At 50.6% G+C, this 22,646-nt stretch overlaps 6 protein-coding genes across 6 annotated transcripts; 3 read left to right on the top strand and 3 right to left on the bottom strand.

Annotated features, from left to right (window-relative positions):
• Window positions 1-209: 209 nt before the first annotated feature.
• Window positions 210-2,032, top strand: ALTATR162_LOCUS12109 (uncharacterized protein; the record flags this gene model as incomplete). The annotated part of the gene is made up of 8 exons (XM_043319754.1): window positions 210-242; window positions 300-425; window positions 499-506; window positions 559-639; window positions 699-1,057; window positions 1,118-1,683; window positions 1,738-1,911; window positions 1,973-2,032. 8 exons carry the CDS (start codon window positions 210-212, stop codon window positions 2,030-2,032), a joined length of 1,407 nt encoding a protein of 468 aa, XP_043175689.1.
• Window positions 2,033-2,747: 715 nt separating this feature from the next.
• ALTATR162_LOCUS12108 (uncharacterized protein) lies at window positions 2,748-5,119 on the bottom strand (the record flags this gene model as incomplete). The annotated part of the gene is made up of 2 exons (XM_043319753.1): window positions 2,748-4,957; window positions 5,005-5,119. The coding sequence occupies 2 exons, from the start codon at window positions 5,117-5,119 to the stop codon at window positions 2,748-2,750; spliced, it is 2,325 nt and encodes a 774-aa protein (XP_043175688.1).
• Window positions 5,120-7,624: 2,505 nt separating this feature from the next.
• Window positions 7,625-7,930, top strand: ALTATR162_LOCUS12107 (uncharacterized protein; the record flags this gene model as incomplete). The annotated part of the gene is made up of 2 exons (XM_043319752.1): window positions 7,625-7,648; window positions 7,697-7,930. The coding sequence occupies 2 exons, from the start codon at window positions 7,625-7,627 to the stop codon at window positions 7,928-7,930; spliced, it is 258 nt and encodes an 85-aa protein (XP_043175687.1).
• A 10-nt stretch (window positions 7,931-7,940) lies between these two features.
• On the bottom strand, window positions 7,941-9,026 carry ALTATR162_LOCUS12106 (uncharacterized protein; the record flags this gene model as incomplete). The annotated part of the gene is made up of 3 exons (XM_043319751.1): window positions 7,941-8,170; window positions 8,219-8,491; window positions 8,540-9,026. The coding sequence occupies 3 exons, from the start codon at window positions 9,024-9,026 to the stop codon at window positions 7,941-7,943; spliced, it is 990 nt and encodes a 329-aa protein (XP_043175686.1).
• Window positions 9,027-10,058: 1,032 nt separating this feature from the next.
• Window positions 10,059-12,107, top strand: ALTATR162_LOCUS12105 (uncharacterized protein; the record flags this gene model as incomplete). The annotated part of the gene is made up of 1 exon (XM_043319750.1): window positions 10,059-12,107. One exon carries the CDS (start codon window positions 10,059-10,061, stop codon window positions 12,105-12,107), a length of 2,049 nt encoding a protein of 682 aa, XP_043175685.1.
• Window positions 12,108-19,653: 7,546 nt separating this feature from the next.
• Window positions 19,654-22,360, bottom strand: ALTATR162_LOCUS12104 (uncharacterized protein; the record flags this gene model as incomplete). The annotated part of the gene is made up of 4 exons (XM_043319749.1): window positions 19,654-19,919; window positions 19,981-21,215; window positions 21,261-21,870; window positions 21,922-22,360. 4 exons carry the CDS (start codon window positions 22,358-22,360, stop codon window positions 19,654-19,656), a joined length of 2,550 nt encoding a protein of 849 aa, XP_043175684.1.
• Between the last annotated feature and the right edge of the window lie 286 nt (window positions 22,361-22,646).

Raw genomic sequence — 22,646 nt, 5'->3', positions numbered from 1 at the left:
ACTCTTAACCAGTGCGCACCAGGTACTGCAATAAAATTAAGGACAAGACCAAGAGATCCCCAGAAGAACAGCTACGCGCATGCGAACCAGAGGTATTCAAAGCGTACCTCCGCTGGCGGAAAAAACATTCTCGGCTTAAGAAGGAAAGCTCGATACGGAGCTATTGGAAAAGATTAAGCATGTGTTACACGGATCTCACACGCCACAAAATGGATACTGATATCCTCACCGACGTTGGTAATGTATGTTCTGAAGGACGTATTTCTCCCTTGCATCATGGCACGCTAACATCGTAGTAGTGGATTCCAACTCTAATGCTTGATAAATCCCAGAAGGAAAAGCTTGCCATGTACGTCCAAGACCTCTACGCCATCCTTCACGCACTCTGGGTGGATGACACCAAACCCCTCCATGGTTTTATTCGAGTTCAGATATCGCTGCTTCTACTTCTCAGCGCGTTACAGCGACGAGACCTGGAGCCATTGTCGAGAGCGCTAGTGCCAAAGGTAGCAACAAGGCACTCTCGTTCAAGAACATCGAGATTCTGAAGGTTCGCAGCATTGAGGATCCCCACCGGAGTACCGTCACGGCGAATGTCGATCTTGAGAACATAAAAAATAAAGAAAGAGGTGGGAAACCGTAAGTTGACTAGCAGATATGGGAATTAAGAAGTCTCGCTGATTAGTGTTGTTTTGCAGGAAAAAGTTCTCTTTCCATCTAGAAGGGACCCTCGCCTTCTGCATAGTTTCGTATATCCTGAGCATTGGCGTTAGTCGAGGAGCATTGAGGGATGACTTTATTCATGTTCAGGAGATATTCGACCTCAATATACCTGCGGGCCGTGACGTACTCCGCATCAAATGGAAAAAGCAATTCCTAAACCAACCATTTCTATGCGATGTTAGGAACACCAGCGAGGGTATCCGGATACTAACAGAACAAGCGTTTCCATATGCGAAATACCGCGATATATTCGTACGCTTGGGACGTGTTGCGGGCTTTGAGAAATCGTTGGAGCTGTACCAGCTCCGTCGGGCTTCTGGGAGGAACATAAACAGTAAGTCTGCCTTAGATCGTGTGTTGCTCTTGCTTCGCCCAAGCTTATAGGATCCACCAGGCGCTCTGAACCCAGCTGAACGGAATCAGACTATGGGTAATCTTGGGAGTACATACGAGAAGTACTACACACCAACACATATTGCCCGCGACTTTCAATCCATCTACTTTGGAAGTCCTTCAGAAGACCTTCTCATCGAATCTGTCGCACGCATGGGCTTATCACGGGATCGACGTGCACCAACGGAGCTGGATGACGCGCAACAGGAGGAATTACGGAACGACCCCGCACTCGCGGTCCTTCGTAAGGAGCGAGAAACATACAAAGAACAGCTTCACGACCAAGGCTTTCAGCCACTTTCGAAGGGTCAAGGGACGGATCTTTACAAGAAATACGAGGACACGAAGCGAAAGATTGGCAGTACATACCAGAGATTGTACAGAGAACGATTAGATGCGGCCTACAACGAGTTCCATGAATCGATCGATACAATCGGGATAGCCAGGCAACTCAGTGGGAAGGCCGCAGTCGAAGTCCTGACGCTACCAGCCGTTGAGTTTGAACTTCGCGAGCGAGCCACCATTGCCGGCATGCTTTTCAAGCCGATTCAGGACGACAAAGCCCGGGTAAGATTTGTGCGGACCTTGGCTAAGTTATGCCACAAACAAGAAACGCGACAGCCAAAGGCGTTTAAGCGAAAACAGGTGGCTCCGGTCGCATGTGAAGCCAATGGCTCATCTTACTCGAACGAACGAAAGAGGTGCGCTGAGGTTTTTGAGAAGAGCCCGAGTAACCAGGATGGCGAGATTGCGGAAGAAGAGCTTGACGTGCCAAAGCGCAGAAGAGTCTTGGAGGTACAGTCTGGGAAGCTCTACCCAACCGTGCTTCCTTATCCGGTGTGTCTTATCTGCATAGGGAATGAAGAGTTCTCATACGAACGGAGGATGCGCCATGTTCCACGAAAGGATGTCCTGAAGAAGCATGTGGAGACCCATTTCCGACTCCCTGAACTTCGGTCGGGGTTTCAATGCTGCCACCCTAGTTGTTCCGTCATGCTGGTTGACATGATACATTTCAAGAGGCATGCGCTTGACGTTCACGGAGTGTCTCATTGATGCGCCCAAACTCCCCTCCGGTGGTACACAGTGCAACGAAAGCAAATTATCACGGCTGAATATACATGGCAATGGTTCCTTTTTGTTTTTTCGATGAAGTATGCGCTTAGATTTTGCCCCTTCTTCACTGTAGTTTTGCTTGCAGTGTCTATGTCTGAAGTTAATTACCGCGACGCCTTAAGCTCGTGCAGCAAGTCAGCCAGCTGCGCTAAAAGCCACGGCTCCAAGTGCCGATAAGCGCATCAGCCTCATCATCGTCTTTCATTCACGAAATGTGCGACAGACTGGCATTCAATAAGGCAAGGGGCATAACGCTGTCGATTATCCCTCTACAGCGCTGGCTTGATATCGGCTAGCTCGGCGGTGCGCAACGTGATGTATGCGATGGAGGTACCCGGACGCCGCTGCGTTAGCTTCCCAAACGTTGTCTAAACAGATGGGCCATTGTACCACGAGCTGAGGGTAACCGTGCGAAGGTCGTCGTTCACAGCCCACTTTCCAATGATTTGAAAACCTGCACATACCATCTGTAGCCATTGTGAAGCCTATGATTATGCCTCGATTGGTTTCTTGTGCTAGGCACATCCATTCGTTTCTTTCAGCTCATTCTGAGCCACCTGGAGGATCTGCTTCATATCAAGGTACAGCTGTGGGTTGGGAGACCTCCATCTCTCACCATTAGGAAATACTTTCCTCCGAAGCTTATTAACAGATGGGAGTAATGGCTGGTAATATGGCGTAAAGTTGGTCTGGGCTGTTTTGAGAAAGTCTCGTTCATCATCCACGACGCCTTTTTTTGCGCCAGCTAACTCTTCTGAATCGAGGTAGTTCCATTTATCGAACCGTGGAACGATCCTCGCTTCCTGCGGACCATCATAATGAATGCATATCCAGAATAGCACCCAGAAAAAAGATTCAAGATCGTGCATGTAGGAGTGTTGTTCGTCGTCTAAAAGAACCCCGATTGCCATGAATGCTCTGGTACCAGTCTTACCCCGAGCGCCTGAAGACTTTTCGCGCTGTTCTTTGATGGCAAGATCGAGATCGATCAAAAACGCGGGCCAGGAAGGGTTATCGTTATCTTCGTTCACCATGAGATTGTTTAGCGATATGTCGCGTTGAAGCATGCCTGCTCGTGTATGCAACGACTCATACCCTTCGATACATTGTTCGAATGCAGCCAGCAGACTGATCTGGGAGCTTGCTTTGTAGATAGCCTTCCCGTAGTCGCTGACGATGACACGGCGGTGTACCCGATTCGAGACAGCACGTTTCACTGGAGAGCTCGAGCAAGTGCGCTTGCTAGGCGGCAAAGGTGCGTCTGTACAACTCGAGGATCGTTTTCGCCCGATGAGGTTGTTGCTTCCATCCCTTCGCGAGGTCCGGCGTCCGGTCGTGCTCGGTGGCAGCATCGCTTTCTCTGGCTTGTAGTTCGTCGCCTTCGTTACGTCCAGGCCTTTCCGTACGTTTGCGCGGATGTCGTCATCTTGACCACCTACACGAACCGTCTCGTGGTGGAAGTACCTTGCAACGTTCACCACCCCCTTCTCAGTCGCCGCGCGTAGCAGTTCGCCTTCCTCTTCGCGCTCCGGATACTGCCATGAATCCTTGACAACGAGCGGCGTGCCAGGATCTTCTTCTTGATAAACTTTCCAGCAGGTTGTTGCTCGACCAGCGACGCAAGGCACCCTCTTTATGACCCTGTCAATGACGAGGCGCTCTTTGCCATTGTCCCGCTCGATCTCAATGTACCGCTTGTCTCCAACTGTAATGATCGTCGGGTCGAACCCCAGCTGCTCCTCATTCATCCAAAGAAACCCAAGCATTGCAGACACAAACTGCAGTCCATCTTCATTGACGTCGAATTGCTCGGAGGCGATGCCTCCAAGTCGGTCAAACTCCCACAGCCGCATAAAGGGTCCACAGAGAGTGAAGCCAAGAACGAAGCGGCGGCTGTCTTGAGCAGCGAGCACCTCCCTCGCGTATCGGCCGAGGTCAAGCCACGCCTTGGACGCTTTGTCGGCCAGCGGGTTGCTCTTGAGCTCTCCAGGTATGAGGATCTGTGACCAGCGGCACTTCGAGTCCACGCCGGCATTCGGATCGTCCACAAAGCCAATATCCAGCTTGCGATCGGCAGCGGAGCCTTGCAAGGGTCGATGGGGCTGTGCCAACGGTCGCCGTCGACCACGGGATCCCGACATATGCTCTTCCGCAAAGTCCAGAAGCTGGTCTATAAGCGGCGCGAACCAGCTCAGAACGTCCTTTTCCTTTGCCCCTTCAGGCCAGCCCTGCCAGCCGCTCTCCACCTGATAGAGCGGGCTTTCCCCCTCCTTGCACTTCTTGAACACGGCCTCTGCCGCCGGTCTTAGCCCTGGCACGTCTTCGAAAAACGCCTTGAAGAAACCAGGTATGCCAACGTACAGGTATCCCAGCTCCTCCTTCAGCACATCATCTACGTGTTTGCGGTGCTCGGTCGAGTTCGCGAAGCTGCCTGTGTTGATGGACAGGGGCGTTTGTTGGAAGGACGAGGTAGGGCGGGGTGGAGGCGTCGATTCGGTGACGGCGTCGTAGACTCTGTTCCAGACGACTTCATCAGGTTCGTTTTCGAGGACTGCTCGAAGAAGTGGTTTAATGCGTTCAATGTCAAAGTTGTCAGCTTCCGTCGAGAGTTCAAGTCGCAATAGATCACTGCGAAGAGTCCCTCGGCCTGCGACGGACGGGAGTGATCGGGCAACTGGTAGACCTTGCAATGCTGTGATGAGATGGACGGCTAGGTCTTTCAGTTCTAGTATGGCTTAGACGTGAGAACAACAGAGGAGGTGTGGGTATTACTTTTGTCGGATACGTTCAAGTCCCTACTTAGGGTATTAAACGAATTGCGGACGCTGCTCAATCCCTCTCCTATGGGTTTAGAGTTGAGTATTTCCAACCGAGACGGGGCTGCCATTGTTTGCAGTCGCTCAAGGAGTCGTAGTTCGGTTGCGCGAACGAGCTTGCATGCGCAGACTTTCGTACGTAGAGACTATGAGTTACCGAGGCAGAAAGTGCATTGTGAGAGGGTACGGCGAGGACGAGGATACAAGCGGCGAAGTACGCGACCAGCGCGCAGGCCAAGGAGGCTGGCTCGGCAAAACGTCGGCGACGGACAACGTGTGTCCGGCCCACGTGATCGCGTGATAATGCTGCAGTCAGCGTCTATTTACCCCGCCTTCGCCGTCGCAAGCTCTTTCGTCCTCCAAACTTCAGCCGACGTTGCTCAGAACTCGTCGGAGGGCGTTGGGCTGACTAGCAAGCCTATCAAAACTGTGTTGTGTTTACTGTGACTGTTGGCGATATGTGACACTCTCAAGTATAATCTTATATCCGTTCTGCTATGTGATTTGGCTTTGTATCGTCAGATCTTCGCCTCATCGCTTTAGCCAAGCGCTCCAGTTATTCTTGGCGTCTCAAGGCAGAAAGAACCGTCACTTCACCTCTTTCACGCCTTTTCTGTCGAATGCTGTAATAAGCGAAAGTGGAAGGCTTCCGATCGACCTTCTCAACGTCCCTTTATTGCGCCTTCAGTATCGCTTCCACGCGCAGATCTGATGGTAAAATACCTCTCACCATAGAACCTTCCAAGGAAGCGACTGACCAAAACCCAGATACTCCGCAATCTCTAGAAATCCAAAATGTACCTTCAACACGACACAGCTACCGACCAAGAGCTCGCCAGCTATTGCGCTCGCTCCAATCTTGACCGCGATGTACTCTATGAACTCCACGGCGGACATTCGGTCATCAGAATCTCAAGCGACGTAGTCATCAAATACGGTTATGGATTAACGCAAGAAGAGGCGACGAGTCAGATCCGAGCGTACGATTTGATTGACCAGACAATTATCCGCGTTCCCTGAGTACACCGGTTCGTCTCATACAAGGACATTAGATACATTATAATGGAATACATCGATGGAAACTTCTAAACTTTACGGAAGATCCTATAGCATGTGACCGCATTGCCAAAGCACTAATTAGCTCATTTCTCGCAAATTCAGAATGATCAACCTGGCCCACTTGGCGGAGGTCTCGCACGCGGACTTCTGTGGATAGAGGGAGATTGGATCTCGCCAACGAGCGCTAATGATGTTGAAAACTATTTCAGCACACGACAGTTACAACGTCATGAAAAATTGAATATCGAGGATCAACCCTACAATTTGTGTCATCTTGATATCGCTTCCCGTAACATTCTTAAACTGAGGAACGGTTCGTTGTGTCTTCTTGATTGGGCTTCAGCTGGGTTTTATCCTAGATTCTTCGAGATCTGCACCTTGCGAGATGATATGAGAGCAAGTAATTTTTTTTTGAATATCTAAGAGGTTTTAGAAGCGCACAAGAACATACTCAAGTCGATTTACCTTTAATTCCAATCCAACCTAAAGCGGACAAAGAAGCCGGTATCCCATGGTCTTTACATAGAGAATTGAATGAATTGCGAACGCTGCTCAATCCATCCTCTATCGGTATGGAGCGAGTATTTCTGATCGAGATGGAACAACCATTTTTCGCAGCTGAGCAGAAAGCCATCGTTCCGTCGGCAGACTTTCGACCAGATACGCCGAATGAAACATGAGTTACCAAGATCGAAAGTGCATTGTGAAAAGGTACATCGAAGGTAAGGAGGCGAACGCGCCACCAACGCGCTGACCACAGGGACGGGCGCGGGATAACGTCGGTGTTCTCGCGCTTGGCACTAGTCGTTTGCACGGGCCATCGTTCCAGGGGATTATATCGTGCCTGTGCACTTGATGTGCTGATTCAGTTGATGCGCGCGCGGTGCGGTGCGCGGCGAACACCAAAACCATCCACCAGAAGATGAGGTTATTAAGACACCAGCAATAGCTATTATCTTAAGATTTTGTGGTGGAGTAGCAAACAAAGGCATGCGATCAAAATGTACTACTTAGATTTCTCTGGAAAGTTGACGTTGTGGCCACGGCGTGTGGTTCCCAAAGTGCATCATCCTCCATGGCCAACTTAGTTGGAACAACATGCAGATCGGCCACTCTGAAGGGTTGCTGGCATGAAAATACTACGGGCAGCAGATCCGGGTGCGTTGCACCCTTTGAACTTGGGCTCCAGCTCACCCCACTGTCAGTGCCCAACTTACCGACGGCCAGTCGCGGTAAACTAGGCTTTGATGCCCGCCAACCCCACTTCATCTGAACTATACTTTGATTCTCCCGCTGTCTAAACTTGCTACATTCCTCAACCTTTTCGCTCCCGTAATGTCTAAATCGGCTCTCTAGCTCAACGAGTCTTCGTCTTCATTCCGTTGCACACCCAGATTCTACTACGCCGGCTTCTGACGGCCCGTTGGCCTCTCCTTTGGCGCCAAAACTCCAGTCCGTTTCCGTCGCACGAACTGGCCTGCTCCAGACCTGAAGCTCTGGGGCCTGGATTTGAAGTTATGTCAACCACGGAAACAGATTTGGTGAGTTGTTACTCCTGCACTTGTGTTTACCATAACTAATCGTTGCAGAGAGATAGCTGGCAGGACTCTACCACAGCCCAGTTCGGGGACGAGCACAAGCGCGCGGTACATCTATTTGAACAGAAGAATCACACGCGGACCTTATATTGCAAATCTTGCGAGGACATACGATTCCAAGATGAGAATGGCACAACAGTGTGGAATACGCATGGCAGTGGGCAGATAACGCTCCCAGCGGGCATACGTGTTCTTGCGAAAGGTGGATGGGCTATGTGTGAATGAAGCGTTTTGATTACCTGTACAACATTTGGACAATCTGGAGACATTCCATCCATCCAACGCACAAAGTGACCATAAGACAGGACCCTGGATATACATGTACCTTCACACATGATGTCTCGATCTCCAATCCGTCCTGTATCTCCTTTGTCCATGCATGACTGGCGATGATGCCACCCAACACGATGCTGCCGAATACTGCTCCGATCTGACCTCTGACTGCACGTTCGAGTGCAAAGGGTTCTGCTAACTAGTAAGTTGTGGTTCTGTCCTTGATTTTTCATTCCTTACCTGCCGTGATAGGTTGAGGCACTTGGTGACCGAAAAGTATTCTCAGAAGCTCTGTGTCGAACCCAACCGTCATTCTGATGATACAGTCGAAACTCTCGTCAACCGGTAAGAATGTCGTGATGTCTCGAACAGCTCTAGCAGAGGGCATGGCAAATGAGGAGTGGATAGCTTTCTGCGACACCCCGGTGAAGCACCAACATGGTCGCCCGGCCAAGGAATATTGTGCAGCCAACTCGACGGACCCTTTACCAAGTCGTCGAGCCTTTTTGTGGTCTGACGTTGTCAATACACGTGGACAGCTGTCACTGAATGTACACCTACCGGTCATAAATTGTTCATAGTCTTCGCCTTCAACATTACAAAGTCGAACCACCTTGTCAATATCGTCATTTGCAGAAATAATATGCAGCAAATTCCGAGATGCCGTCTCAGTCCGCTGTATAAGCAAGTCAAGCTGCTCGGGCTTGAGGTCTCTAAGTGCCTTTTGGGTGAGACACAAGCCGCAGATCTTGATGGATGTGCAATCCAGCTTCCGAAGAGCCTGGGTTTTGGGGTCATCCCGAGTCTCGAAAACGTAGGGCAGGAAGCGCTTGAGCCTGGTTAGGATATGTGGTTCGAAGCCCGTGAAATCTGGTAGCATTGCATTCAGGGCTGGCTTCAAAAGCTCGATGATCTCCAACTCAAGGCGCATCTTCTTGAGAGCTTCAAGAGCATTGTCAATAGGAGCGTCGTTTGCTCTTAGAAGAGCCTCAGGATCGAAAGAGTTACACAATGACTGGACTTGTTGTAGATACTCTCGCGCATCCATTGTGCGATACGCAGTCAAAATGAAGCAGGGCCTTGGTGAAGCGGGATGGAGCAGGGGGAATAGCAAAACAAAAGTGCTGGAGGGAATTTGTGTGCGCAGGGTGCCTCATTTAGCTAATGGACAAGAGGTATGTGCATTTGAGACGAAGCCGTGTGCAGCATCGAAATGGACGAAGTGAGGGGCAAATTGTTCCAAGCAGGGGTCTGATCCACATCAAGTGGAGGCGAAGTTGTCTTGGCCCACCCTACTAGCTTGGGCTGCATGCAACAATGGCTCATCGCAAAATGACCCAGATTTTGGCGACAATAGAACATCATTTAGATGTTGGCTTACAGCTCTAATCAATGTTTATACTCGCAGCAAAAAAGGGTACTGTTGATATCAATGAAAACAGTTAAGGAACCTCCATGGCTAGGTCGACATTACCCTTCCAAACAGAGTATCATTTACAGTAACAACCCTAAGGCTGCGTGCTCACCACATGCATCTGCAAGAACGCAACAATGCGAAGATCATCCTTGCATGCAGTGCTTCCGGGTTGTTACGACTGCAAGCCCCTTCACACTCGCGGATGTATCCACAGTGAATGCTAGGTTTGCTCATGCAGAAGTACTCGAGGGCACTGACCGGATGAGGGAACTTGTCAGCAAGGCATGGAATTAGGTGAGGAGGGCTAGGAGGATGGATTTAAAGTCTCGCGATCACCCTACGAAAACTCCTTCTCACCAAGTCAATTTACTCATACGCATCTATTCAAGTACAGCCCGCCTGACACTCTTCTTTCACGTCAAAACTATCCTTCGTCATCTCTTTAGAGGTGGCCCACCATACAATACTTTCATTAAGCCAATTCCTTCCTGAATTCCTCTAGCAGGAGCAGAGCATTCACTGTCGACCAAGTACTATTGCTCTACAAAGGCAGATTAACGTTTGATTGCCCTGATATAATAATAAAAGCCCCAAAAGTGAGGCCAGCCATTCATTCCCTCTGAAGCACATGCTTACGTTAACAAGCACCTCCTTCCATCCGCCATGTCCGACTCTACCAACCACTCGAACTCCTGTGTTACCAATACCTCCAATGCAACAGGCCAGCAGGCTACCAGTTCTCCAGCAAACCCCCCAATCACGTCCAGCACTCAGCCGAGCCCTTCCACCTCCAGTATCGGTACCCACGCCGTCAACAGAGGACTCGTGAATGGCAATCACCAAGCCCAGCGCACAACCCCAACCGGTAGTACTATCAATAGCGACCACCAAGTCAGAGACAACGCCCTAAACGATCAAAATGACACGCCGCCCTCTGCAATGATGATTGTGGAACATACAGATGACCCCACTGTTCGAAGGCTTCATGAGGCCTTCCACACGGATGCGCCGCAACGTCCTAGACGGCCTTTCACACGTGCGAGTTCTATAGCGCACGAAATGACCGCCAGGGATAGACAAGAGTTTGGTCTACAGCCTGACACTGCCCAATCAGAAAGTGCTTCCAACAACAATCAATCGACAACTTCGGAGCCTGACGGTTTCGATCTCTTCGAAATTCTCTCCTCTGGAATCCCACCAGTTGCTGTCAGGAACACTCCGGTCACACTGGGTATGTCTCAGGTAGATGACTTCAGCCCGTCCGGTGCCCTACAGCCTGATCCTCCACAGGCGAACAGTTCCGGATCCCTCAGAGTTTCTCAAGCGGCTGACTTTACTGCCTTTGGCTTCCATGCAAGTGAATTGCCATCATACCCTATGCGTCGTTCGGCGCCGCCTAGCGGAACGGCCGCACTTTCCAGTCATCCTCTTGGGGAAGCAAGCGACGCAGCCACCATGCTCAACTCTACCCCACTCGTCAACGGAAGACCTAGTAACAGCGACCAACGCCCTTCATATTCCCTGAGAGATTTAGGGTTAAGTGGCGACGACTCCAATACAGCTGGGGGTGTATATGCTACTGTCCATTCTGAGGCTGACTGTACCCACCGACAAGCCGAACACAGCAATGGAGATGTTATTGAAAATGGCCATGGACGAGCGCAGGCCAGCCCAGGCACACCAATGAATTCTCCACCTTCGGTCAACGTGAGCGAACTGCGATTGGACCCGGTGAGCAGGGAGTCACACACCGAGCTTGCGCTTTTCAGCCAGTACAGCGAAGACGAGCCAAACAGAGCTGCTCCAGACGAAGACACTACAGCAAGCAGCTCCGAAACCCCAGTAAGGCGCCGTGCTCTTGTTATTCGGTTTGGGAATGTACGCGCCAACCATAGTGATGGACGAGCACCAGCCTGCCCAAATACCCCGTTGCAGCTGCAGACCACAGATTCACAGCCGCCGTTCGACCTTTCCAGTCACCATCCGGGTAGGAGGGCTAGCAACTCTTCTCTAGTTCATGGTAGTACGCCCGACAACAGCATTCGCAACAACACGCCCAGAGATGACGGGCGTGCAACATGCTTGAGCGATTACTCGCCACAAGAGCCTCCGTCAGCTGAGGATATAGAAAGGTGGAACAATGCATTCGAATATATGCGTGCTCCAGAGAACGCCACGGAAGACCAGAGACACACGAACCTAGCGACACTCCGGGAAGCCAGGGCACCCCACAATGCTCTCAACGGTGATGGAAATGACTTGGACTCTGGGAGCAACGCAGAGAATATCCGATCGAATACACCATTCGATCCTTCTAACCCAATGGGCCACCAGGACACTGCTCATCTGATCGCGAATGGACACATTCCTAACCGTGACCGTCCAACTGCGGCGAGCATTCCTGATAACGCCCCAGGAAACGGAGGTAATCCGATGTACTTGACCGATTATATGGAAGAGCTGTCAGCCGCGGAGAGAGAAAGATCGACTCGTGCGTTCACCGCTGCTCAAGTCGGGGGCAACATAAGCCCGAACTTCCCTCCAAACCCGTCCAATCTGAGTGCTCATCAAGGCCATACCTCATCAGTCGTTAACAGAAGCGTTGACAATCGCGGCCGCCGAGCTTCAAGGACTGTGGGGTCCTTGAGACGAATAAATGCCGACGAGAACGAGGCTTTCTGGGATGAGTTTGACGACTCTGCAAACAGTTGAGGTTCTTGTTAGAGGTCGTGGGGCGGGTAGGATACGTATAATGGGACATCGTTGTTGGGATCGACGGGTTGTTGGGAAGGCCTGAACAACGTGCGGATAATGGAACTGTAGAGTCACTCCTTTGGCGTTTGCTTTCGTTTAGGTATAATAGCTAAACTATCCACTTCATTAATACGTATGAGCCATTGAGACTGATTTGTGACTTGTCCTGGTAAAGATGAGGGAGGCATCCTCCGAGACATGGCCCAAGTTGGGGATAACGTAAGCGCCGTGGTAACCAATTTCCGGCCACAGCACGTTCGACGACGTGCACAGAAGCCAGGAAGCTGGTTCTGGCACTCTCTCGCGTGTTGCGATATTAACATAGCCGTATGCTGTGCTGCATCGTGAATTTGTTCCATAGCCGTCGCGCTCACGGCCAATTGACGGATCATCGAAAAGCTGGGCGCGTCGGTTGACTCAGCAACAGCGCCACGCAGCCAGGGAGCCAACGACACAACCGCAGCTAAGGCGGTGAGCCACCACCGCTACTTGACGTAGCCTTCCTTGCCCTCGACTTCGTAGGAGCAGTCATACCCGTCGCGAAGGTCATGGGCATCTAGTAGTCTGCTGATCTCGGCACGGATCAGCTTGTGCGAGCGTGTAGGGCTGGCGTCGTGGTAGGCATGTGCGAGAATGACAGCTCATCATATGACTAAACCAAATAAGCGAACAGGTCCAAACTGGACCAGTTTCTTATTGGCCACAAGCACATCTAGTGATTTCTCTTCCAAGTGGAAAGTGCAACTGCTTCTTTAATTGTAGATAGCTTTCGATCGATGGCCTCGCCTTTCTCCTGCCCTCTTTTCGGAGCTTGTTGGAGGGCGTAGACAGGGAACGCTCTGTGATGTAGGACCCGATGCGCAATGCTTTTCGGCAGAATCAGGAACCGCTACCACTGTTTGTGTCCATCGCCCCCTAAGCTGCCCTAACCGGTGTTGCAACGAGACAGCGTTAATGTCAGAGGCCAGCCAAAGACTTTGACACCTACCACCCGCAGAGGCATAGCCTAAGATGGGGTCAAACGTAAGCGCCGAGGTGATCCATTTCTGGCCACAGCACGCTCGATGACGTGTACAGAAGCTAGAAAGCTGGCTCTGGCACTCGCGCGCGTAATGGTGGATGGCGCATCGGCGGCCAATGACCACCTTCTGCATGGCGTATCGGGACATGTGCTATCGAGCGAGGCGGAGAACGTTCCGTCTAGTGCCCACAGAATGGCCTTTCATGTTATATGGACCTGTTTTGGGCCCAGCGAAGGCGCTGCTGACGTTGCTCGTAAGATAGAAAAACCGGAGGCTGAGCGGGGTAACATTAATGCCAAGTATCGTGTCACGCGGGAGACGTTAGTCCAGAAAATCTAACAAATTAATTACAGTAGTCCACGGGCAAAGGAAGATGGAACTCTAAGTTGGTGCTCAATTGAGGACCTTGAGAAGCGTGAAAGGGGCCAGAAACCGGAAGGGAGCCGAAAACGGGCTCCAGGTTGCAGAGCGCCATGGTGGCGTGCAAAAGAACCTGGAAACAGGAGCAAAGCACTCGACCATGGGAAACGCAAACCCGGATCCATCTGGCGTACTGCATGTATTGTAGCATCTGGATCCCGATTTTGGTTCACACAGACTAGCTTAAATGAATCGGCTAGCCAGGTCTCTAAGGAAGCAGCATAATCATGACCTCTCAGCAGCCATTGCAGCTACTAGCACGCGCAAAGGCAAGACGAGCTGCGAACAACAACTACCAGAAGCTATCCAAAACCCTCTACGAAAAATTGACGAAGTTATGCCGAGAATATGACACAGATATTTACTTCCTAGCCCATCGTAATGGCCGCTTCAACGGATTCGTATCTATAGATAAAACAGGTCAGCCCTGGTTCCCGCCAGATCAAGATACACTTGTAAGCTCTCCCTTCTTTACAGCTATCAAGGACTAAGTCGTTTCAAGGACAGATTGTATCCCGCGCCGGTGATGAAGTCGCCATCGCATTCCCATCGAGCTCAACGTGGACAAGCTCAGGTTACCACTCACGAAGCCGGTTCACACGCGCCTTGCGACCTCAGCCCGCTGGCAAACCTGAATTGTACCATCGACAAAGCTGCATCTGGCGACTTATCTCCATCAAGGCAGTAGTGGGGCATAGTGAGGATGTAAAATCGGCATTCAGCAGTCTAGCAAGCAATGGAATAACAACGATCTCATTGACTATTCCTCTCAATTTGTGTTAACGTCCGTCCCTGCGTGACGGGGCGCCAAAGACACGCCCCAGCACAACAAACTCAATATCGGGTTAGAATAACAGATGTTCTCGGGATAGTAGCCTTGAGTTACAAAGTTAATTCTCTTCTGAGGTCTTTTAGAAATAGGTTCTGCTTACCGTGTATTACGACAGTTTAGAATAAGCGTTCCGCGACCGCCTCGCTTTAGCTAGCGGTAGGTGCGTTAAAAACATATAAATCCTATTAAAAGTAAGTCAGCTTACAGCTTGTTATACTATTTTACTATCCCGAGCACTGCGCTTGAGCTCGAGAGGTTGTTATGCGTCTGTGCTAAATGCAAGACCGCCTGCTAGAAGTGCTAGATAAGGACCCGCACACCTAGCTTAAAGCAGCTTAGCTGTAGTCAATCGCTGCTGACACTAGATCTCTGGCCGTGTGGCTGTGTGACGCTTTTGCCAAGCGCTCTAGGACGCCCGAAAACTGGCTCAAATTGGGGGCAGGGTTGGGTTTGAAGGAACCCGGCATTTGGCTCGTGTTAACAAACACACACAGCATTGAACCCACAACCAGCTTCTAATACAGCTATTATGCAGCTTTAAGGTAAAATATACTGCACGACTATAGCTAACGCAAAAGCATACAGGCTATAGAGATAAACCGTTGCGCCGCCCTCTAGCTCCGCAGACCCACCCTTGATCCCTCGTCCGACCCACCACGTCCTCGTCCTTCTTAAGCACATCACGACCGATACACATACTTAGTAGCAGCTGAATGTCGCTATCAGAAGAGCGCCGTCGCTGCAGGCATGTATAAAGGTAGGAAAGGGTCTGCATATCTTGAGGGTACAGCTGTCGCACGGCTGTACAACGCACAGCTGTACAACGAATGGCTCCTTGAATGAGCACTGCAATCATTAGGGGCGTGGCAAGGCGCTTCAGCTTAATCTCTGAGGATGATGAAGAGTTTAGATCGTCGATGCTTATAAGCGTTGGGTAAGGTGGAGCAGAAATCTGATGGTAGCTTTGCTTGGTAAGGTACTACGCTCTCTAAGGCTGCATGCCGTCCTATCATCGAGAATGGCCCTTGTATCTCTTCGCAATGTCAGCCAGTGCGGACGTTCATAGCAAGCCCCTGGCAGGAGCGGGTCGGCCGTCCTCCCTGCTTTGGGTGGCAACGTCGAGTGCCAAGTCAATTTTTATCGCTGGTTTAATATCATTTATTAGCAGGCTCACTCGCCCCTGTGATGTTGATTCGCTAAAGCTTTGGCCTAGGGACTCGATAATGAAAAGGTTGCCTTTAAAATTTAGTGGACATGTAGGTGAGAGCAAGGCTAATTAGGTCCAGAGCTACTCCTGCTAGAAGCAAGCTATGGAGGACAGCCTACAAGTCTTCTCCTTGGATACCTGTTGTATAACAGTGCAAGTTCTCAGAAGCAAACAACTACATATTCTGCTAGTACCAAATGCGGCAAAGTGCTACGTGTATAGATTAAGCGCCATGAGAGTATTACTACAAAAGAAACCCGACTGTATCAGGACTCAGGAATGAGCATCTAGCCAGTAGATTAGTAGTGAGGAGGCAAATAGATAATCGTTGGGTAATATCTGCTGCTTTACTATTGCCGCCAAAAGAGAAGACTCGAGATCACATGTCCCCCCACAGAAAAAGATATCTCTTACTGGAAGCTTCCGTGCCATGCCAAATTCCGTGTATAGATTTCATCGTATGCATCAATTCTTTGACGCTATCTGCAGACTCTGATACCGGAATCACCTCACAAGATACGAAGTTTTTAGCCGCCCAAGGCCGAGGGACATCATTAAATTCAACATCACTTCCAGTGAACACAGTTGCTGGAGCCTCGCAATCGAAAACACTACTAAGCTCCTCCTCCCCATCGAGACTGCCGCACCAGAAGTGCCCCGTTTGAAGGAATTTCTCTATCAGATGGAAAAGCCAGTGGCCTGGGAAATATGGATCCGTTGTACATTCGTCCAAGGTAGATTGGCGAGAAGACGAGGTTTTAGTCTGTCCTGTTCTAACGCATTCGTACAATGTGTCCGCGATTCTCTGTAGATTTAGTCGTTCAAATCCATCTAACAGATCTTTTATAAGAACATAGAGTTGTGGGGACAAGCTTATCATATTGGTGGAATTTTGCAGCTTCTCCAGGAAATTTTGGTGTTTCTCCCTCACCCAAGGTAGGGTGATTTTTCTGTCAACCTTCCAGAGCCACCCTCGCGTTTCCAAACCCTGTCGCGTGATTCTAACATGTGCCAGGCGTGATTCGAGGCGATCAGGATTAGCATATGCTGTGCTCAGGTATTCTGGGGAAATCAAAAAGTCGTAGATTGTCTCCTCTTGCCAACGAAATAACGGCTTGCCCATAGACGAGAAGATGTTTGTGCGGCCCGAAGGGATTATGGTTCCGTTGAGTAGGGCAAGCGCCAGTGCGCACACGCTGTATGAGAATCTTCTGGCAATTAACGCGGCAGAGTCTAGACGTCTTGTGTACCCGCATAGGTTTGCTGTAATTGCCAGGCGGTCTGCCGCAACTGAATTGTCTCGATATCGCATTTGTCCTGCAACTTCGTAACTCTGTGGGCATGACAACCGTCGTCCTTGGTTCCAAGCCTGCACACAAAGCCCGACCATTGCAAGCGGGCTGGAATGGTCGAGTTGAGATGACCGAAGGGGTTTCTCTGCCGCACTGACCCTGGAAGCGACCGACCAGAGTTCAGAAAGTCGTACAGAAACTTCGTTGAAACAACGGTCAAAATCTGAGACCAGTGCGCTAACCGGTATCAATAGGTGCATTTTGTCTTGAGCACAGCTCGCTTCCTGATATGTCCAGTTTCGATAGAACCACCTGTCACCCGACAACTTGCGTAGAAAATCGGCCATTTCTGAGCGTATTTGATTTCCCGAGTGGTTGTACCATGAATTTTCCCAGGAAGAGATTCGAGCCACTCTATGCCTCTCATCGGACACGAGGTGGGTAAGCGTATGAAAGACTGGTTGAGAGCTGATCTCTGTGTTCAATAATCCAATCGAGTGGGCAGCCGATCTATAAACCTGGTCCATACACTGAACACCCTGTTCCAAGTCAAGAGGATTGTCCTGTTCAATGCATTCCTGATCTATCCAGATGAAGCGGATGTCGTGTACGATAGCGTAAAATATAGACCTATCCAGAACGCGTGTTGGCGTCCTACTGGGTCGAAGACCTCGGTTTGTCCGAATATTGTAGCGCGGATGATTATCCCGTCCATTGGCAAACTCGAATGAGTCCCAGCAATATGAAACTGCTAGGTAATTCGTTTCTCCTGGGTTATCATTCTTCTCAGTGAGGCCTAAAACTGTCGGTCCAGTGAAAACCCCGCTCAGCTCAGCCAAGTCGATCCTTGGCGTTTGTATGAAGCGGAGGTGACTAGCCCAATGTGAAAATTCCACTCGCGGTATGACACACTGCTGGATCTCCAACATGGTGTCTATGAATGCATTTGGAGAGCCGAGCACTTCCCCAAGCTTTCGGTCGGTGTCTAGTTCCATTTTATTTGGCGATGGTTGATGAGTTACATGGCGTCGTCTAGAAAAATATGGAGGTGGAAATATGTGGATGCCTAGATAGCTTTGCCACACGGATTATATAAGCGAAGGTATTAGTCATTAACGTGTTCCACCAGTAAGCTGCGCACCCCACTTAACCGAAAACACGACAAACAGCGAGAAATCAATTTTTGGAATTACCCATCACAACAGCCTCAAAAACATCTGCCAGCGGCCGCAATAGTCTCTACAGGCCATCACGCGTCCCCCCGCGTCGGTTTGGCACCTGTAGAGTCGCTGTTGCGGCCCTGGCAGACACAGACGAACAAAATCTGCGAGCAAGCTACTTAACATGACACGTCCACCAAATGCAGCGGCAGCCATCTAGCCACGACACAGCAATGCAAGACGCGACGACGGAGCCCAGACACCCCTTTAAGCATAGTGGTCACAACATACACAATACAGTCACTGATGGGCTTCCTGGTCAGCCCATCGCTATCGGACAATGTCTGCAATGTCCCGCATCGACGCGCCCTCGGACTGAACAGCATCACCTCCCACGCGAATCACCTCACAGACACCCGGCATGCTACCATCGGTGCCACCACATACTTACAGATCATCAGACAGCCTCGTCCACTGTCGCCCCACGTGTTGAGGGAGTGGTGCCCCTTCGACACAACCGAAAAGGTCTGAGGAGATTCGCGCGAGAGCTCTCCTGCTCAGTAGGCTCAACGGCACGCACGGGCGGAGCATCGCTCTTGTGGAGCCGCGTTACGACGAAATGCTGCTGCCGCAGCGCCTGGTGGCAGGTCACACCACACAACACAGCCGCATAGGAACCTAGTGGACGGCATCACAACACTAAAGAATATCGGAGTTCGGAGAACACATTGCAGGCCCTGGGGCACGAGGGCAAGCTAGCACACACGACAGCTGAACGCTAGGGGGAGACTGAAGGTATTGCGGTCGCAAAGCATGAGGCAACCGTGCCTCTACGAGCCTTGAAACAACGTTACACACACGAGGCTTCGAGTACGGCATACACACAGGAAGACAGTTTGAGGAACACAAACGCAGGCAAACACGTCACTTCTAGAGACGAGATGTACATAGTCGTAGATAGAAGCCAGACAACGGCAGGCCTCTGGGGACAGATGGCTCTTTCGAGAGTGAAGTGGGGCGGTGCAGATTTACGTCCGCACCGTGTCGGCTGTCTGCCATGCCTGTCATCCGGGCATAGCTGCATTTCGCGGCTGAAACCGTGTAGGAATCAACCAACCAACCAACCAACTAACCAGAGCGACATCTTGCTCTATGATTTGGGTGAAGATTGCGGCCTTATGAAGTCATTTGATTTCTGTCGTGAATTGAAGTGCGCCATATTTCTTGAGCCCGCTTCTTGCTTCCACTCAACAATTACCATGTACCAATACCGCCACTTTGCGAGGTCTTGAGATGCATTTGATATTTGGGACCATCTGATGCGATAAACATCTCCAGGCAAGTCGAAACACCGCGATTTCATTGAAAGAAGGGGTATGCAGCACGGCTGAACGCTCCAAAACTATCTAACGTAACCACATCAAAACCCGCTATGCCCGAATATATGCCCATGCAGCCCAAACCTATATCATGCCTACATTCCACACCTTTCTTTTACCCCAACCTCGTCGAATTCTCTATGCATGCACCACGCGCGCCTGTTATGCATCTGCACATCTTTGTCTATAGTTCTAGGCCGGTTTAACACCATTGAACAACAACTCAAGCTTCAACTCATCAATGTCGCTCGTCCACTCGGGTGTCTTCGGTAGTGTGACTCTCCAACCTCTATCTTCCATCTCTTCAAGTATGGTCGCAGCTTTTCGATCACCGTCTTCTTGGTCGGTGGCGCAAATGACGAATGTGGTGAGGTAGAACATGACGAATGGGTATTTGGAGTTGAGGAAGTGTTGGATGTAGTATTGCCATGCGTTTGCGGACGAGGGACGATCGAATGCTAGATATAGTTAGTTTAAGAACTCAAGTAGTGTGGATGAAAAGGAGGGAGGAAGACATACGCATGGCGTTCCACCTGTACACATGGCCTTCCCATGTGGCGAAATTGAGTCCGCTTTTGCCCAGACTCTTGATTGCGGGCATTGGCCATGCACAGTAATGAGTCTGTATCGAGCCTTTCGCCATGATTGCGTTTGGATGCTTTTGCTTGTACTTCTCTGTGAAGTCTCGGAGGCAACTGGGTGGTGGCAATGGAAGCGACAGGGAGCGCCCACTCTCGGATACCGTCGTACCGCTCTCGTACGGGAAGTAGAGGTCGGGTGCGCCGTCAGAAGCTTGAACGATGATTGGTCGGGTCTGTGGCTCTTCATATTCTGTTGTGAGGGTGACGATGCCGTATCGCTCCATGTCCTCGATGACGCGTCTGATGAAGCGGTTGTCATCCCGTGAGATCTGTTGTTGGGTCATCCTCTTCTGCCGTGCGGCAAGGACTTTGGGATCCGGATCGTAACATCTCCACCTGTTGCCTTCATGTTGAACTTCGGCTGGTGGTGGGTAGCGCAATTCGGGTGTACAGTCGATGTGGATCTCTTCTAAGAAGATCTCCTGCACAGAAGGCGGTATGATCTCGCGAATGACACGTTTTGCCATTTGTCTGGGCGAAGGGTCACCGATGAGCATCGCCAGTGTATCCTGCACAATGTCGATCAGTCGGAAAGGCAGTCCCACTTCGCGATCGATGATTATGAATTGCCAGGAGTCGACCACTATCGGATCATACATGGTCGTCTTTCTCATCCGCAGATGGTTTTTGATCTCCTCTAGCGTCAACGTGGTACTATAGTCGACATTTTCGAGCTCGTCCAGGGTCATTGCTGAGCGATGGCGACAGATGAACAGATCAGGTTCAGTTGGATGCACAGTAGCGTCCGCGTGTGTGCCTTCGTAGACGACTAAGTAGAGTGTCGAGGTCCGTTTCCGAAGCTCATCAAGGAATGCCTGTGTCAGAGGGTCGCCGATAGCCATCTGTCCACACAGGTAGTTACGTGACTGCCGTTGCACCCATAGTTGACCTTCTTGTCGGAGACCTGCACTAGCGGTGAAGTCTCCTTTCGTAGTTGGTATGAAGCCCATGTAAACACCAGTTGAGCATTCGCTCAGTATACTGGCTGGATCGTACCAGTGGTCGTTGTACAGCCTCAGCATCAACAGTTTGCAGATGGTTGTGTAGTCTTCGAAGTTGGAGCAGATACTGGCAAGTGACCAGGGTGTGAGCAGCGTAGGGAACCAGCGATAGCTATGAAGTATTAGCCACGACCCTCAATGATACGTGTTGACTTACAGTATGTCCCAGCATGGTTTGGTCATTCTCAGTCCTTCGGTCGTACTTGGGATAGTACCGCCGAGCAGCTGTATAGTTTTGATGTCTCCACCAGCAAGAGTCTGGGCGCAAATTGCCACGCGAAGGTACTGCACAGCGTTTGGACGCCAGGCCTTTTCGAAGTAGTCGCAATACTCTTCCAGTTGACTGGCTTGGCATCCCATCAAGAACTCGTCGATACTCTTCGATCTAGTCGCATGTTCGAGGGTGGAAGCTTCACTATCATTCAGTACCATGATGCGAAACCAGGCGCGAATAATGTCGGTGCCATTGTCAGGAGGAGTCTGATCCTTTTGATCAGGGGAGCTGGCTTGCTTGCGCGAGTCGTCCAAGTCTGGTACTATATTGTACAGTCGTCGAACACTGTCCGCACATAGATCCTGGTAAAAGTGTTTGAGGACGAGGATGGTGCCATCATCCGGCATTCCTTGAAGAGAGTCGATGGGTATTCTGGGATCCAGTGGTGATCGGAGGATCGTAATTGTCTCTCCTAGACTGACCCTATCAGGATGAGGGGTGCCAGTATGTACTCCGGGGGTTTCTGGGGTCGGGCCACGCTGCAAGTTTTGCACTGTCCTATGTATTAGGCCACGTTCAAATCTCATAGATTCGTAGCGCTTACTGAGCAAGGAGTCTGCGAGCTGTCGGACATCGCCTTCTAGCTTTGCAAGCCATTTGATGTAGTCTTGAATATCCCCACCACCAGGGTAGAATCGGTCCCGAATCTGTCGCCTAAGGTCCACGGACTGGCGCAACTTCATAACCTTTTGTTTCGCAACATCAAGGCTGAGCACCACAATTCTTTCTGCTTCCTTCTGCGTCTTGCCCCATTTTTCGCTCAATTCTCTCCATTCATCATGATGTTTGTCGCACCACGGATCGCTCGCTCCAGTAGGAAGCGCCACACGGCATGCACGGCCGTCCGTTTCGACCGCTTCGCAAGCCGCTCCAAGTGTTGCAGGTGATTCCGGAACGTCGCTTAAACGAAGCAAGCGGCGTGAGTTGCCTCGAAAAGCAGGTCGCTTTTCCTGGGAGCTACTTATGCGAAGTTGTAGGGACATGGTGGGGTTCGAGCTTTGCGATGAAGGCTGAGGACCAGGTTGACGAGGAGACTCAGGCTATCATATCATTTTCTGATTATTAGGTCTTGGTTATCGGTTAACAAGTGCGCTGTCCATACTGTCGGTAAGGGGCCCTGCGGGGTCTGGCGTTGCTACCAGGCGGTGCTGTCAATACGGCACGGTTGACAACAAAGTAAGCTACATGGACCTCCAGCCGTTTCGTTTCATCGCTTAGGAGAAAGATGGCTATTGGGTGGCATTGGGGTCGGAAATACTAAAAGAACCA

Source organism: Alternaria atra, assembly GCF_907166805.1.
Source record: "Alternaria atra isolate CS162 genome assembly, contig: 40, whole genome shotgun sequence".
Classification (NCBI taxonomy): Eukaryota; Fungi; Ascomycota; class Dothideomycetes; order Pleosporales; family Pleosporaceae; genus Alternaria; species Alternaria atra.
This window is presented reverse-complemented; position numbering and strand designations above follow the sequence as displayed.